Source organism: Numenius arquata, chromosome 1, assembly GCF_964106895.1.
Source record: "Numenius arquata chromosome 1, bNumArq3.hap1.1, whole genome shotgun sequence".
NCBI lineage: Eukaryota > Metazoa > Chordata > Aves > Charadriiformes > Scolopacidae > Numenius > Numenius arquata.
The window spans coordinates 119,648,270-119,665,689 of NC_133576.1; the positions used below are offsets into that span (position 1 = coordinate 119,648,270).

The 17,420-nt window shown below is 39.5% G+C and overlaps 1 protein-coding gene across 3 annotated transcripts in view; it reads left to right on the top strand.

The window, feature by feature from the left end:
* ATP8A2 (ATPase phospholipid transporting 8A2) overlaps positions 1-17,420 on the top strand; it is a 341,299-nt gene that overhangs the window by 239,264 nt on the left and 84,615 nt on the right. For all 3 annotated transcript variants that reach the window (XM_074153982.1, XM_074153972.1, XM_074153990.1), the window contains 3 exons: positions 3,217-3,278; positions 3,618-3,674; positions 7,919-8,026. In XM_074153982.1, coding sequence (XP_074010083.1) covers positions 3,217-3,278; positions 3,618-3,674; positions 7,919-8,026 — 227 coding nt within the window. The remainder of the gene's footprint in view (positions 1-3,216; positions 3,279-3,617; positions 3,675-7,918; positions 8,027-17,420) is intronic.

Below are 17,420 nucleotides of genomic sequence, written 5' to 3' on the forward strand. Positions count from 1 at the left end.
TAATATGTGAAAAAATCAATTGCTGCTTTGCCAAAAAGTCTTACTCAAATACTGAATAATGTTCTATACAATGACATTTTTTTTTTGTAGTGGGTTGAGATCTCCACCTTTTTACTGTATAATATTCTTACAGCAGCCGTATCACAACCCTTTGCTTATATCTTGTTGGATCTTTCCCGTTCCGTAACACAGTACTGTAAAATGTAGGATGAAGCACCACTATTAAAGTAGTATTAAAGCCTGTGGAAAAAAATTAATTGGCTGAAAGGGAAGTAGACCAGATGACGAGTCAGAGATACTGGGGAAATGAGACTTTTTGTTGTACAATTAGGCTTATTAAGTCTTGCTTTCCATGAAAGGTAATGCAACTACATGGTATTTCAGGGAACAGTAAATCCCATATGGTTCCTACCTAGCTTTACGATATAGCTGTGTGGGCAGGAAAAAACATGGGAAATCTATTCTTTTACTATCATAAGAAATAGAACTAGGTCAGATGAGGAATTTTAGGGTGGTGACGGGGGGAATAGTATTTGTCTAAACCCATACATTTTTCAAAATTAAAACTCTTTCCTGGAAAACACTCATTTCAAGAAAACCACCTCAGCTGCAGGATGGATTAGTTGGGGAGGAAGGTGAAAGAAAATGGAAAGGGAGGGAAGATGAATGCTGACATCAGAGGCATGATGGTATATATACTTGTGGGAGGCAGGTTCAGGTTTCTCTGCCTGGCTGAGTAAAACATCAGTATTGTATCCTTAGTGGCAGCTTCACACGCTGTCTAATGGACCATACAAGAAAGGGACTTCCCTTTCCTCCGTATGTGGGCTGGGAGCTTGGTTCAATCTTAGGGGAGAGAGATTTTTTTATGGTTGATTTGGTTTGTTTTGATTTGAGGGGTTTTGTTGTTCTGTTTCACTATTTTTGTGAGAAATGTTAATCTCTAATAGCTCTTCTTTAAATCCAACTTTAGAAATTTTAGGCTGATGCTAAATTAGTAGTAGTGGTTACAGTTAAAGAAAAATACAGGTTTTGTTTTAGTCTTCCATAAATGTTTTTCTGAGTAATTCCTAAATAGATAATGTACTTTTATTTTCAACAATTAAAATGATAAGACTGGAATACTCACCAGCCAAAATGGTAACTTTCTGACTTCCTTTGAATAGGTTGCTTAGTTTGGGTTCTGAAGAGGAATGAATATTGCTTTTTCAAGTTTCTTTGTATTTCCAAATGAAAAAGGGGTTTCAGTGCCAGAGACAAAAATGCGCCATTCACACTGGGATGTTTTTTAACCTCTCGAGTTCCTTAGAATGTGAAGTGTTTATAGTCCATGAATGGACACTTGTATAGCTTTAGAAATTAATGTTCACTAATCACCCTGCTGTTCTCATTAACAGAAATAACATTCCTTTAAGGACCGCACAGCCTTCAAAAGTGGAAGGTCATGGAAATCACTGGGGGGGGGAGGCATTAACCTACTGCATTAAAATGTAACTTTAAAAAAAATTGAGACTTGCTCCAAAAATTATTTAATTACTTAAATATGCAGTCATGTTGCACTAAAGTAATATACTGGCAGAGTCATTAGGTCAGTTTATTCTAGACCTATCAAAACCGATATGTATTTAGGCATGCCTTTTTCTTAATAAACTGAGACTTCTGGCATCAGCAGGGTTCACTGGATGTGGAGGGCTCAATTCTCTAGTGCTCTTCACCTTTTTCATTGTCACTAGAGGTAAAAGCAAAGTGACTGTTAAAACTTGATGTCTATTTGTGAATGATGTGGTAAATGCCTGAAGCCAGAGTACCAGGGGAGGAGTTGGGCTGATCGAGATGCCACTGGCTGGAAACCAAAACAACTCCTAACCAAGCTGTCTCAGGCTTTAGCTCATGTTGCAGTGTTAGTGACTAGTCTGCTGCTGTTTCTTGGTAGTTGGGGTTCAAAAGAGAAAAGAAAGCAGTGGTATTTTCCGGAAGTTGCTGATTCTATATTCACAATCTGTTAGTTCTTCAGAGACAACCACATGCAGCCATTGTAGAAGAAAACCATAAGTAGCTTGGGGTTACTGCACTGACTAAATATATAGTCTTTTTACCTGTAAGCTGTGCAGTCTTCACCACAGAGGTCGGGGTGTGAGGGACTCTTCTCTGTAGACTTAAAAACTCACTGACCCTGGAGACATACATTACAGGAACATAGTTAACTAAGTAGATGACCCCAGTTTAAGAATGTCAGATTCAGTTTTGCAAATAAGTCTAGCAAAATGGTACCCTCATAGTAGAAGCACTATACTCGGCAGTATGTGTTTAGGAACAGGTCCAAGGTTTTATCTTAAGCCTTTTTCATCCCTGCTGTTTGTGTATTTCTCTAGCAGTTATCTTAAAACCTGTGAAAATAGCAATACTTACCATGCTTGAGTAATGCTTGAAAGCTCCTGTGAGTACGAGTTCATTTGGCATTAGCGTGGCTGTCGAATGTGCTTTCATGGTGTTCCGGTTTTATTCAACAAGGGCTAAGAAAGACTAAACAGACATTTGAAGTGTTGCCAAGGTTGGCACTTTCAAATGATAGATTAACATGTACTTACCCTTGTGCCCACTGACTAGAGAAAGGGTGTATGGAGACTGAATGCTGCTCAGTTACTGAAATAACCTCCAGTAAGATATTTTAGGCGTTACACGTGTCTTTTATAGATGAAATTTTTGCGACTTTTCTTATTTCAGCTCTGTCACCACAAATCAGCTGGTGTTTTACAGGCTTTTTCTTCACAGGCACAGCAAATAATGGGATTTATTAGAGGTGTCAATAAGTAGTACAGTACAGACAGCAACAGAAAAAGTGACATGGGCATACCTCAACTCTTAGAGGCAAATTACACGTTAGGGTCTGGAAAACACTTTCCATTTTGCTAGAAAGGCTTCTGGCAGTTAGGACTATGGATATAAGCTCAATCCAAGCATCATGGATAAGGCCTGGCTTAGCAAAACTTCTCTATTACCGTTATCTCACAGCTTCTAAGAATGCTTTTAAATGTTGTAAAAGGTAAGCTTCGGACGAGTTATTTTCTTCCAAAAATCTCCTTGTTATTTTGAAACGGGGCTGGAACAGGTTGCCCAGAGAAGTGGTAGATGCGGCATCCCTGGAAACATTCTATAATTTCATCCATTCTGTTGATAAACTGATAACAAATGTGATAATTTTTCTTTTTCTTTCAGATGCAGTGTTCACAAATGGCCAGGGAATTGACTATTTATTTGTTGGAAACATAGTTTACACTGTAAGTTTGTGTATCCTAGCAATTTTGAATGGTAGAATTTCTTTTTTTTATACTATGAGAAAATGGTGTAAAAAGCGTACAAGAAAGCGTACAAGTAAAATAACATCAAACTTACACTGTATGCATGATTTTCCCCCTTCTTTTTTCATTTCTTTTTTTTTTCCAGACATGCACCAACAATATTTTCTGCTCTGTCCTTCCCCCATCCCACTGCCAAGGCCCTGGGTTGGTACCTAAATGGTAGTAACTTTTTAGGTGTAAAAGGGAGATTGGGCCGTGAACACCTTTGAATTTGAGCGTGTTAGTACTGAAGTTGTCTTTTTTCTTTTTTCCTTGCAGTATGTTGTAGTCACTGTTTGTCTGAAAGCTGGCTTGGAAACAACTGCGTGGACTAGAGTAAGTACTTTTCAATATCTGTTATTTTATTATCACACCTTTCTCCCTAATGAGTACTAATAGAGAAAAGAAGTACTAAAAATCATTTGAGGCTTCAGTGTTTTAATTGGATCTTTCATGTAAGGACAAACTGCTAAGCTCCCTAACTACAGGATGTGAGAGGAGAATGAGCTCGTAGATCACACACAACGTGTGATGAAAAAGGACAACCTGTCAGAAGTGGGAAGAGAACACTAAAAGTATATTGCAAACATCTCTAAATATTTAAAATAGGGAAAAATTTTGTATGAAATCAACATACTACTGTAATTGCTTCAGGAAATAGATCAAGAACATCATCTTTGTACTCTGTAGCCCCTTTAAAAATTAATGCAATAGAGAATGATAGGTGTCTGCCCACAGATAAACAACTGGGCTTTGAAAATGTCTTTGAAGCTAGTGAAAAGCACTAGTGGCTTCACATCGGATGAGATTTTTGGTTTGGAAACTTAGTGCAATAAGGGTGTTACTCAAATGGTTATGTTGATTCCTAGATTTGAGTCATTTACTTGCAGTGAGTGAGTGCTCTTTTACTGACTGGTAGGTGTCAGAATCTAACAGGGCAGTGACCTCCAAAGAATATGGGGGGTAGGAGGGTTCCTGTGTTGGTGAACTTTCAATACCTTTGTCCTCTTCTTTCCCCAGTCCCTCTGAAACACTAATCTTTTGATTTTGATGGAATCCCTGTTTCTCGGCACTTATGATATACCTTACAGAAATCTAGTTTTCATGACGTACTAGGGCACTCTGCCCTCAAGATCAAGCTGTTTTGAGGACTCTCACATTATTTTACCAGTTTCTTGGAGGGGCTTGATTTAAATCTAGTAACCTCGTTGCTTCTGTTAGTTGTAAAATGTTTTGTTTCCTTCATCACAGAGGAATTGCTAAGATTAATGAGCTGATGTCTGTTCTGAATTTTAAAGATGAAATGCTGTCTATATGGGCTATTTAATTATTAGGGATCTGCTAATATTCTGTGCCTCATCTGCAAATAAAGTCTGTTCTTTTTTTGCTGTTGCTTATGCATAAGTTCCATGTTGTGTACCAACATTTTAAAATGCAAAAATATTTACATAAATTAATCCCTCATGAACTAGAAAAGGATATACCCAAGTCTACATTGGAGGCATGTGAACCTGTTTAGATCTTGTTATGTTGTGAATTATTTGATGCTTCCTCCTCTCTCCCCTTCCCTGGGTAATTGGTGTCTCTTCAGTCACTTGTGGATAATCACAATTCTCTCTTTTCTACATCTTATTTTAAAAGATACCATAATGTTTAGTAGATCTCAGTGTTCTTTAACACTGGTGTGTTACAGAGAAATTCTTGTTATGCACAGAAAAGTCATGTTTAGAATCAACTTTTTTTCTATATACAGTTCTAATTCCTGTCCCATAGCTTGGACTGGTGACTTGTAATCTGATGTTGATTACAATTATTTTTTCAGCTGTGAGTGAATCAACACAGAAAATCTTTAGGTTACTTGAAGAGTATTAAATGTACAACATTGAGTTAAGCCTCTTCTCCATCATCAAGTGGATTGGTTACATGCAATTTGTTCTTGAGAGTGAGAGGGGCACTGCCACTTGGGAGAACATGATGGGTTCAGCTGAAAGCTTTAAATAAATAACGCAGATTCAAAGTGTTTGGGAGCCTGGTATACCCAGTAGGTAGTGTGGAAAGAAAGGCTTTGGCAAAAGTTGTAATTTGATGCATGACAAAATGAGCACATTGGAGGTATGTGGAGCAGCTTGATATTACGTGTTACCTATCTGGAACACTGCAGTAGACTTTCCCAAACACTTACAGCTTTCTTCACTGTTTTACCACACCGCATGAACTATTTCAGACGAATAGGACACACAGGATAGCCATACAGTGTGCCTAGTTTCTATGACACAGAGCCTTGTTCCCTTTTTTCTGACTGTCATTCATTTAACACATCTGATGGGACTTGCTTATGCTTCACAAAATAATTCTACAGCAGTAAATGACAGATCAGTGGAGAATCAACAGTGCAAAGGTTGGTGGGGTGAGTGTATAAGGAATATTTCCAAGCAGGACCAGGAGGGCCTTCCTGAAAGCAGAAGCTCTTTTAAAGGTAGGGAAGCAATTCAGGTGGGTAGAAGCCTGAGATGGAGAGATGATTGGGACAATCATGAGAAGAGAAAGGCGACATAAAATGAGCAAAGTCTTTGGCTGAGCAAAAGGGCAAGGTGAAGATCTGCAAAACTTGCTGTCCTACCAGCAGACTGGAAAGAAAAACAGGAGGGATACAAAAGAAAAAAAAAAAAGTAATTTCACTAGCATAAATACACCACCTACAAAATAAGAGTATTTCTTAAATTCGTTTCCCTGCTTGCTTTTATCTTTACTGGTTTTAATCATAAAGTCTGAAGGAGTTTTCGGCTTGTAAATGTCAGTCCAAGCTATCCTGAGCCTTCTGTCTGCTTGTTTGGAAGGAAGGCTGGGGGTCAGGACAAGACGTTGTGTCCTTTGGGAAAGCAGTGCTGGTGCTGTTCTGCCATTGGATGGGGCTGGCTTTTCTTAAAGACAAATTCTTGCGGCAGCCTTGTAGTACTTGTTCTTTGGGGAGCTGAGCACTGCAGTTGCTCACTGTGGCAGGGCTTTATTTTAGTCAGAATCTTCACATGAATTGTCCCTAGTTTTCAGAAAAGCCAGTAGACTGAAAGGATAACCCCACCTCTTCTTCCAAGTGTAAATAAATAAAAATCCTTCCAGTCTCTTAGTTTTATTCATATTAGAACTGAATCAAAAATAAAGCAGTTGCTGCTCAGATGTCCTGGGTGAAACAGAATAAATAGCAAAATTTGAAAACACGTCTTCCTGCCCACTGTGTCTCTCCAAGAAGGGGCTTATTCTGTGCCCTGCTCGTTAGCCCAGCAACTTTGAGTCAAACAAAATTCCAGCTTTCTAAAAGTGCCTAGAACAGCGTTCTTTCCATCACCTCTGACATTTTGCCGTATGAATGCTTCTACTGTAAGGCAGTCTCCAGTTGCTCCCAGCTACCTGCCAGTCTGCACTGGTGCTGCAAACTCCATGCTTGCTTGTTTTCACTCCTTGTGCTGAAGAAGTCTCTCCTTTCCAAGGGTGCTCAGTGCTTCCAGAGAAGGAACAATCTTCTCCTTCTAGAAGCTTCTGTCTATCTCAGAGAGGGCAAAACGCTGTACTCAGACATACCATTCAAAAAGTCAGCAAATACAATCATCAGATGGAAAGTATAAAGCTGAGAACTAAACACACACACACTGTCCACTACAGCAACCAGCGTGTGAATTCATTGCCATGTTCCTAAACCCATATGTAATTAGTAATTAAGATTTATGCAGGTACTTCTCTGAATTGGAGCCAGAGTCATCAGCCACAGGAGTTGTTGGCATCCAGAAAAGCTGGAGCCAGTAATGAGCTCAGTTGCTTGTTACAACTGAAATTACTGATTCCATCCAGTGCAGTGTAAAAGTAAAACAGCTTAAATCATCCTGAACAGCGAAATAAGTTTGGCTGTGTAGGAAAAATTACTTTCTTTAATGCAACTGAAACAAGGACTGTGCTGGACATGTTCTTGGTCACTTTAATACTACTTTTATTTACTCATAGTGAGTCTGCAGACTAAAAAATCTGTGAAGATGTAAACTGTACTGTATACCTGTAAATTACTTAGGACACTTTTAAAACAAAAAAAAAAAAAAGCAAAGCTGATCAGATGATGTCGATTGTGGTAGTGTATTACACAGCACTGGATCGTCCTCCGTGAAAGGTACGCAGGTGGTGCCCATGGCTTGTATGCGTGCACTCTGCCATAAGGCATTTGTCCGTGTGAACTTTAACCTGAGCCTTTGAAAATTTCTACCTTGATGTATGTGTTGAACCTGACATGTGCGCGATGGGAAGCAGGAGCTAGATGAGAGGAATCGGAGTTCCAAGGAAAATCTGATGAGTTTTTTGAGCTCTGAATAAGACAGATGGGCTGAGAAGACTATCTGTCTGCCCTGTCGTGAGGCAAAGATTAAAGAGGAGAGCTGGTTTATGCTGTTTAAAGAACCTGTGCTACTGGCCTGAAACCAAGGGCAGTAGAGAGGCCTGAGTGAGACTGACAGAAACCTCAAATGGAGAAATATCTATAGGTTAGGTGGGCGGAGGAAGTGCCCTGTGTTGACTCTCCTTCTTTCCCTTCTCCTTTGCAGTTCAGTCACCTGGCCGTCTGGGGAAGCATGCTGCTCTGGCTGGTGTTCTTCGGGGTCTACTCAGCCATCTGGCCCACCCTTCCCATCGCGCCAGACATGCTGGGGCAGGTCAGTACCAATGCTTGGCTGCACGGTAAGATGCTCAGCTCAGCATCCCGCTGCCGCTGGCTGCTTCCTGAACACTCACACAATACTTGGAAAGGAATTGCGCTCTAGTAAGAGCACTTGTACTTCATTTTAACCTTTTTTTTAAATCCCTGCATTCATTTAGCTTAATCTCCTCATTAGAAGGACTCTTTTTCTCCCCAAAAGTGACCTCATATGTGATTATACGCACTGTGGATACTATATGACAATTCTCAGTTCACTTGGATAGCAGTGAGACTGGCTCTTTCATTAGTGCTTTCCTAGTAAGACTTTGTGTATTTGACAAAACGCCAGGTAGAAATTTAGTTTATTTGTTTTGGGGGGTTGATATTTTTTTTTTTTTAATGTGGATTCTTTCTCTTCCATATATTTTGTTTCTGCATTGTTCCTTTTTTCCTGCATTCGTTTAAACCAAACCAGAATTTACTTGAGAATAAGATGAGATGGTCAGAAGCAGAAGGGAAGCTGATATGTTACTGCTCCCTTTATAATACTAGAGGAATTCTGGATTTGTTCCTTCAGTGTCAGCTGAGTTCCAGGTAGCAGAATTTTCCCTTCAGTGTCATTATTTCAACCCATGGTGAGAAGATTGAGTCACGAGTCTGTCAAAATCACTCAAGAGCCTTGTGTGTATTTAAAATAGGGGGTTACTATGAACAATGAAGGACTTAATGCATGGTAAAAAGTTATTCTGTAAAAGAGTAACTGCTGTCAAAATTACCAGAAAATGGTATTTTGTAATAAGTTTAGAGTTTTCTTTAATGCAAAGATGCTGTTTATGGTACAGAAACAAGAAAAGCAAACTAGTAATTTTAACAAAGAATCTTAGCATATTTAACTCTTCACCTCGTGTACTACCAAACAATAATAAAAAAAGCCAAGTGTAGGCAAACCAATTAGAGGTTTTCGAGGTTACTGTCATGTTTGTACTCAAAAAGAGCAGTCGGGCATGATTTTGTTACTGTTCTGGCCTAATACATATTTTATTATGTTGTGCTAAACAACACTGGGGATAATGGAGGCTGTGGTAGATTTTCATGGACAGCTTTTTACAGCAGAGAGTGACAGCTGACAGGCTGGGATCAGCAAGTAAGTGACTGACAGACAGAGCCCCCACTCCACTGATAGTATTTCATGGTGATCTTTGTGTGTTTCACGGCACGTACAGCACCGGTAGCTCTAATTCACAGTTTTCATGTATCAAGCAGAAATTTGACTTGAGTATCACGCAGAGCTGTGAATTATTTGTATTCCACAGCAAACTTGTTTGTGTTTTATGAGGCTGACATGTTAATGGTATAAGGTGAGCTGTTCCTTCGTACAAGAAGGGTCAGACTATCATCTTTAGCTTGGTGTTGCTTTTTGGTTTGGGTTTTGTTGTGGTTTTGGGGTTTTTTGTGTGTTTTGGTTTTTTTTTTTTTTTCAAAAGTAGCTCCCATTTTTTTAATTGCAGCTGCAACAAAACTCATACTGTGTTAGTCATCAACATTTGCACTGACATAAACCGCAGGTCTCGGAACAAAAGCTTCATGTTATTAAGGCTTTGATTTTGCTTGACTATGCTTTTAGAAAGTGTTTCTATTTAAGCTTTGGGTTTATGTTCTGGTTTTCTGATGTTATGACTTGAGAAGTGATACTAATATCTTGCCGACACAAAAATTATCTAATGTACTTTTTTTATGCAGAACACACTTACTTTGAGTCTCTAGTCCAGTACTTGTGGAGCTGTTTCCCTGGGTCAGTAATGATTTATCAAAGATGTTAAGGATTGTTGATCATTCTAGAAAGACAATTCTTGAATACAAGCTTTCAGAAGTAATCTTTTGTATGGCTTTCAGTGTGTGTGTGTAACAATACCGTTCTATCACAATTTTCTTGTATTTTTGAGAGAAAAAGCAGCAGTGGAAGAGAGTGAATTTTTTTGTTTCCTTTATCCTTTTGTAAAATCAAGGAAAGCTACCAAGGTAAAGGGAACTTGCTTATCACTTGCATTAACTTATAAAAAGTCTCTTGAGTAATCAGCTGCTGTCATAAAACCAGCTCATGGTGAAATGAGCTGGGATCATGCTTGACCCTAGTCAGTAAAATGAATTGCCTTGCTGCTTCCCAGATTTAAGCTATTCCTTTACTCCTGCTATATCCTTTTCTGCATTTACAAGTAATCAAGGTATCTTAAAACCAAAATGAGACAGTGAAAAGCTTCCTTTGTTTGCTTTTCAATCTTGCTAGTGTGTTTATCTTCAAATAATCCGAAGTCCAGAATATTGTAGATCCTCGTGCTATGCCAATCCAAAGACACTTGCAGGGAGCTGTTTTTAACTGTGCTGCTCATTTAACATCTGTGCCAGCCAGGACTTTATGCCATCAGTATAAGGCATAGGAGGTGCAAAACATTTTATTCCATCCATTCATCAAATGTCAGCATGGAGCCTTGCAGACTTTTAAGTATGTGAAAAGATGCTTTGTTTCTGGGATTTATTAAACCATTTTCACTAAGTATTTCTTTCTCTTGCCCATTATATCTTGAGCATTCTCACAGGGAAAATAATACCATTTTTTTCCTCCTTGAGGGCAAAGGGAAGCAACTTAGTTATTCTCTGCTGTCAAAGAGTCAACATATTTCTTCTGTTTCCACTACGGTATTCATCATAGAATACATGTAACATAATAAGACAAAGCTGTGATAAAAATCTCAATAGTACTTAATAGAAGTTTTCTGATAGTATGACACCTGGTACTTGGGAAGCAAGCTCTCTGCCTGGTTTGGGGGAGCCTTTTCAGATGCACAAATAATATTTTCTTTTTAATAGTATCAGAAGAAATAATGTAAGACCAAGGCCTTCTGATAGCTCTCTTGGCTTTCCTGAATATTTCTATGTTTTTGAGAAGTTATTTTTGTATTGGCAGAGAACAGTCCCACTGAGAAAAGTCAGTACCTATTGTTGTGTACTGCTTTTGGAGCCATGGTGCTTGTATAGGAGCTAACTGGCTTTTTTGAATGAGCACTTCCAGATGACAGCATTTTGTACAATGTGTAAATCCTTTCCCACCTTCTAGTAGTTATGACTTACCAACACAGATGTTGAAACAAGTAGATGTCTATGTTTTTAAAAAGAGCTACCCACTTTGATACTCATTAATTAAGAGGTGGTAGAGAAACGTGCTGCTCTATAAGGTTGTGAGTGCCTTTTTAATTACCCTTTTCCTGAACTTTTGGGGCTTGTGGCTCTTAACCCACTGGTATTTTGTTGACCACATTAGCCATAATCCTGCCCTCATGCAATCTTGGGTATTCTGTTTGCCTGGGGAATGGGAGTTGGGTTCCCCGAAGGGAACAGTGAGCAATAGCATTTGTGCCCATTTCTTGCATATGTCATACAGGTGTTGTGAGTGAAATGATGCTCATATTCTTTTCTTGTATTAATTTCTTCATAGGAATTGTAGTATACTTCAGGTTTATGGAAATAAAATTATACTGTATAGGATCAAAGCCTGTGTGCAGGTGTTCCCACCCATGCACATACCTAGATACCTGTACCAGAAAGCATGTGTATGTACACAAGATGATGTCATATGTGTATGAAAGTGATCACACTTTGAGTCTTGATCCAGGTATTGTTCAAGATAAAGAACAACACCTTTTCCTTTCCAGTACCGAGCTATAATACTGTATTTTCAGTGTTTAAGGGAGAGTGGGTGTGACAGGGAAGGGGTGTTCCCATCGCCCCCTGAAGCATCTGTTATTGGTTGTGGAAGTAGAAAGGACTACTGTTGAGCTGTGATTTTTTTATTTTTTTTAAATCTATTTCCCTTAAGGTAAGTTTTGTGTTTTGTCTCTGCTTCATTAGTTGTTGTTACCATTAAGGAAACGTCTTTGGGAAGATTAGTATCAGTCTTATTTTTCAGCTTGGAGTACAGTGGCTAAAAGAGTTGGGGGGATTAATCTGGTTTTGAGAGATCATACATTGTGGTTAATGTAGGCAAAGTGCAGACTGGTAATTTCTAGGTTTTTACACTTATGCTTTGTGCTGTAACTGGTCATATCTCAGAACTGGGGTTTAAGAATCATTTTGAGTTTAGAATCCATTATTTTGATCTCAGGTTGGCATTAGGAAACCCTTTCTTGTCTGAGTCCTCCAGCTTCCTCGTGACTGGAGGTATTGAAGTTGGAGCTGCTGCACTTCCCAGTTACTCTTGTACAACTGCTGTTGGGAGGAGATGGATCAAAATAACAATCCAAATAATTGTTGTACCACCAGCTCTGCTTCTGTGTAGTGGAAAAAGCTACATGTAAGAGTCACTCTCGTGCTTTTACAGCACTTATGACAGGCTTGCTTTTTGCTTCCTAATGCTGCGCACGTCCTTGACAGAAGATTTTTTATTTATTTATTTATTTATTTATTTTCCCTGCTGAACTGTCAAATGTTTGTGATGTTATTTGTCTGCTTACGTAAAGACTTTAAGGAAGCTGTACATCAGCTTTTCCTAGATTAAGGGTGATTTTGAAAAGATCCCAGTAATCAAGATCCCTGGTTGATCCCACGTAATGTGACAGTAGTTCGACTTGATCATATTAATGGTTTGTCAAGAAAATGTCTATCCCTCTTTTAGTAAAGCTTTCTATTCTTCTCTGTGTATGCCATTAGCAAGACAGGTTCACCTTGGTTATTGCAAAAGGTGGTTGGCTGTTGAGGATGGGAGGTTGTCTAAAGGGTCTGATGGACTCCAGTTGCATGGTCAGCTTAGTAAATGGCATTGTCTGAAGTTCTCTTAAATCTTGCTGATTCAGTTATTGCAAAAGCGTGTGAGAAACCTGCATGGTTTAGGAGACTTGGAAACAACACAAAACAAAACCAAAAAATCCTGGAGGCAAGATAATAATCATTATTGTAACATAATAAAGAGGTTTCACATTACTGCTCTTACAAATCTGTGCTGAAATACTGACAGCTTAATGTACGCTTTCGTGTTTTCCAGAATATTTTTGCCTTTCTCTCTACATTTGAATCTTTTTCCAGAGGTCCCAGTTGTTGTTCTTTCTGGCTTCTCATATTTCTGAAATTTGGTGCTAGTTAGAAAATTGGCTGTTCTGATTGTGGTTTGTTTGTCTGCAATTGGTTGCACATTATGTTGTGGTGTCAGTGTTTTGGTGGGTGGAAATGCTTCATCCAGCTGTTAGGCAGAAATCAGACTTTGCCTGCAGACTGAGGTCCTTAATGCCTGCTGATTGTGTTTGTTTTTATTATTATGCACAGCCGTCTCCATGGCACTTGATGTGGTTTTGGAACTTTTTTGCAGTTTTGGACTAGGCTCTGAGCAGACAAATTAGACTAATGAAGCATGCATATATTTTTAAGCATCTGTTGAAGGGGAGTGGGTTTGTTGATTTTTATGATCCACACATGGCTTTCAGAAATGAATCTGTCACTTCTAGATTCCTGGCGTTGTGCCGTTCCATATCATACACCAGAAAGATGGGGAGGGGGGAAAGATATAAATGAAAAAAAAAAAAAAAATTTAATGACTTCTCAGTGTGAAACTAGTAGATTAAACATGCTTATTTTCTGGAGGCTAAGCCCCCCAGAACATGCCACTTTCTATTTGGCAACTTTGCTGTGAATCTGTCCTAACTATTTCTTGAAGATGTCCCAAACTTACTTCCCTTTGGAAGTATTTCGTAGAGGCTTTAAAGCAGCACTGTACTGGCATTTCCTACATAAAGCCATGTGAAAATAGGATTAAGCTGTGAGCATAAAAACTCATTCTGGTTTGGGAACTGGTGCTGTAGAGTGAGGCAGTCATCTGGCCTCCAAAATTCTCTGAAGTCTTCATGTGCCCACCTTCACTTTGGTCTTTATTCCCGCCCTGCAGAGGAACTGTGGCGAGCAGGCCAGTCTGTTAGATGGGAGAGTGACAGGAAAGTGAGTGGAGATAAATGGTTACCTGCAGGTTGTACAGATGGTGCAAAGGCTGTCAGCTGGTTTTCCTCCAGTGTTGTGGTTTAAGCTGGATGCTAGCCATGCTGTCTGACCAACGTTTGTTTGGAGATCAGGTAGCCTTAACAATTTTAAATGCTGCTCAGTAGCTTAAATAGAAATGCAGTGCACATGCAGAACATTTACACTTCTGTGTAATTGGTAGATTATCCAGATTTATTGGTTTTGGAGTGGGGTGTGGAGATGTCCAGGAGCAAGCTCCTTCACTGAGGTAGACTTACTGTTTCATGGTAATGGACTGTGCTTCAAAAATTTCATCTTTTTTCAATTTGAAGTCCAGGGTTGCTCATTGTCCTTCAAAATTTCCCCAAATCACTTTTTTCATATATTTAAAAGCAGCGAAGCCTTGTTGCATGCTCGTGGAAAGATGTTTGGAAGATATCCTATTCAGTATTTTCTTAATTAGAAACATCTGGCTTTAAATTTAGAAAAGCAGCTACTGTATTGTACCAGAGGCAGTGTGTGCTAATACTCGTGTCTACAAAAAAAAGTCTGTGTTCCGAGCCACGTTGAGGAGCAAGGACAAACCAAGAACGTATGGCTTGCCGTACTGGATCAGAGCATTTCTGATGCAGGCTGTGTTCTGCATTGGAAACCTAAGGAGGAAAACCAAACAGCTCTGCAGTCTGGGTTTGTCATGTATAACAAGGGTTGGTGTGCATCTCGGTAAAAGAAAGAACTTCTTTTTCTGTCAGATAGCATAACTGGAGAGTGGCCAAAGAATTTTTATGCCTTTTGTGAAGCGCTCGGCCTCTGTGGCATCTGCAGACGGACTTTGTAGGGTAAAATTGTGATACACAGGGGATGGGAAGGGTGGGCTGGAGGGCAGTACGAAGAGGCTCCATGGCCAAGAGATCCGGGTCTGCCTCTGCACGTGTTTGCTCTTTGACACTCCTGTCTGTGGTTGTCATACGTGGGAACCAGTCACGTTTCCAGGCAGTGTGAAGGCATTGAGCAATATCCTCTTCCTGTGTGGAGTTTATTGCTTAAATGGTCTGGCAAGATGAGGATGGGCAGGAGAGAGAGGACCTGAAAGTGGAGAGACCAATATGCTGTAGTCTCTAGGACGCAAAGAAAGGAAGGTGGTAGGGTAATTGCGTGTGTGAGATCTTTTTTAAAAGAGCGTTTAAGCTGATAGCAATGAAGCTGTGGCTCCTTTAGAAAATAAGAGGAGCGGCAGATGGGATCTGTTCCAGAGGGCAGGAGGTGACTGTGAGTTGGAATTAGTGGTTTTATAGCTTGCTTTGGTCACACTTAAGTTGCTTTGTTTTCTGATGGATGCAGGAAAGCCCAGATAGCAGATATTTGGTGTTTGGTTAGGATGTTGTTTTTCCCCTTCATTCCCTGGGGACAGGAGGGTCATGTTATGTTTTTATTTGAATTTACTTAATATAAAGGGGGTTTGTTTGGGGGGGAATTTTTTGTTTGTTTAGCTGAATTTGTGCACCATGCCACTGTTTCTTTCCTGCACTGCTTGGATTGCATTTTTGTGAGAGAGAAGCATAACTATTTCATATGGGAAAATATTTCCAGATCAATTTGAAGCATACCTTTATTCCCTTTCCTCCCTACAGTATACGTTTCACGAGATCATTTTTTCCCAATTGTATTATGTCAAAATTTGATCCAAAAAGCCCTGAGGAGTGGAAATAATCTCTCTTACGTTGTTCTAAGGCATACGTTGGGTACACAGGCTTCAGGAGTCGTGAGGCTGGAAGGAGCGCGGTACCCTCCCTGCCTGCTGCCGTGGGTCAGCCAGTGCAATCCGTCCCCTACGTCTTTCCTGGTCATTCAACAGCTGGCGGCAGCGATGGTATCTTGTGCTGCTTCTCTGTCGGTGAACATGGCCAACAAAAAGCAATTTTAATCTGAATGCTGAAAGTTTTTGCAGTGCCTTTGAGTGTCTGTGTGGGAAGTCGAACTGCACCTATTTGTCTTGCAGAGTCTAATTTCTCCTTTGGGTATGTGTATCGCTTGAGCTGGTATTTCTATACCAGTAACCTTGTCAGAAGGCATAGGAAGGAGACTGGAAAAGGATGTATGTCACAACAGTGGTGCTAAGCACATACATGCTTCCACTTCCAAAGAGCTATATTTTCCTTAGAGTAGTGTGTGGCTCAATAGGATTGACAGGAAACAAGGACAGAATAATACAGGTGTTGTCCATCTCCTTTTTCTGGTATATGACTGAAGGCAGTCTGGTGCTCACTGTAGAGCCAGCAGGCCAACGCAGAGAAAGCTTGGACAGCAGTGTTGTCACACATAAAACCCATGAGTAAGTATAAATGTCCTTTCTCTGTAGCAAAAAAAAATGACTATCACCTTTGCAAGGACTTCTCTTGTGCAATATTTTGAAGTAAGCATCTGTTTCAGTAAACATCTGAAGGGTTTTATTTTGGTATTTCTTTTGGTATTTCTTTTATTAGTCCTATGGTTCCTGTATCTATATAAGCTGTTGCTTGCAGTGTTTTGTCCAATAGTATATGTACATACAGTAGAACAGCTAATATTTGGTATTTTATTTTCATGCCTGGAAGAAATATTCTTGTTATGGGGTTCTGAGAGAATTTGAGAGATGTACCAACAAGGAATATTTTTATGCTGTTTCTGTTTCAGAGAAGCATGAAAAGTAACCACTTGAAGCTTTGCTTCAACAGAAGCTGCGTTTGGGGAAGACCTTTCCAAATTCAAGTAAAGTTTCTCCACTCTAGTGATATAGAAGTCAGGGAAAGTGACAGTAAAATTTCTTTGACAGTGTTATACAGCTGACTTTCATTTTGCTTTCATAAAATTACATGCCAATATAAAAAGAAAAACACATTTTTAAAAATGGAGAAGGGAAAAGTGAGAATATGGAGTAGCAAGAACAGGTATCTGATGGGTAGGGGAACAACAAAAAATAAGGCTCTGCCAAATAGTTATCCTTAGGTGCTTTTAAAAAGTGCTATTGTCATTTGGGGTTAGGCAAAGTCCCATTGAGCTGGTGGATCTCACCACTGCTGTTCATTCAGAACATATGTGAAGAGCAGTTGAACTCCTGAACTGCTGGCATCTCCACACAGACCAAAAGATGTCTGTCAGACATCCACAAAATCCACAATGTTTTCCAAGGATCCAATAAACAATTACTGATGAGTGTATTTGATTTCAGCTGTAAGGGAGAAAATAATAATAAGTGTCATGGAAAAAGTTTAGAATTTGAAAGGGACTGAGGGGGGAGCTTCTAAGTGAAATTATTATCTGGATTTAGAGCTGGGACTGTGAAGAGTAGGTGTGTTCTTGCCTTTTGATGTTAGTAGCCGGGAAAAGATACGTTTCATCATGTTTTTTCGGTGTAAGCAAGCAAAATTATTTTAAAG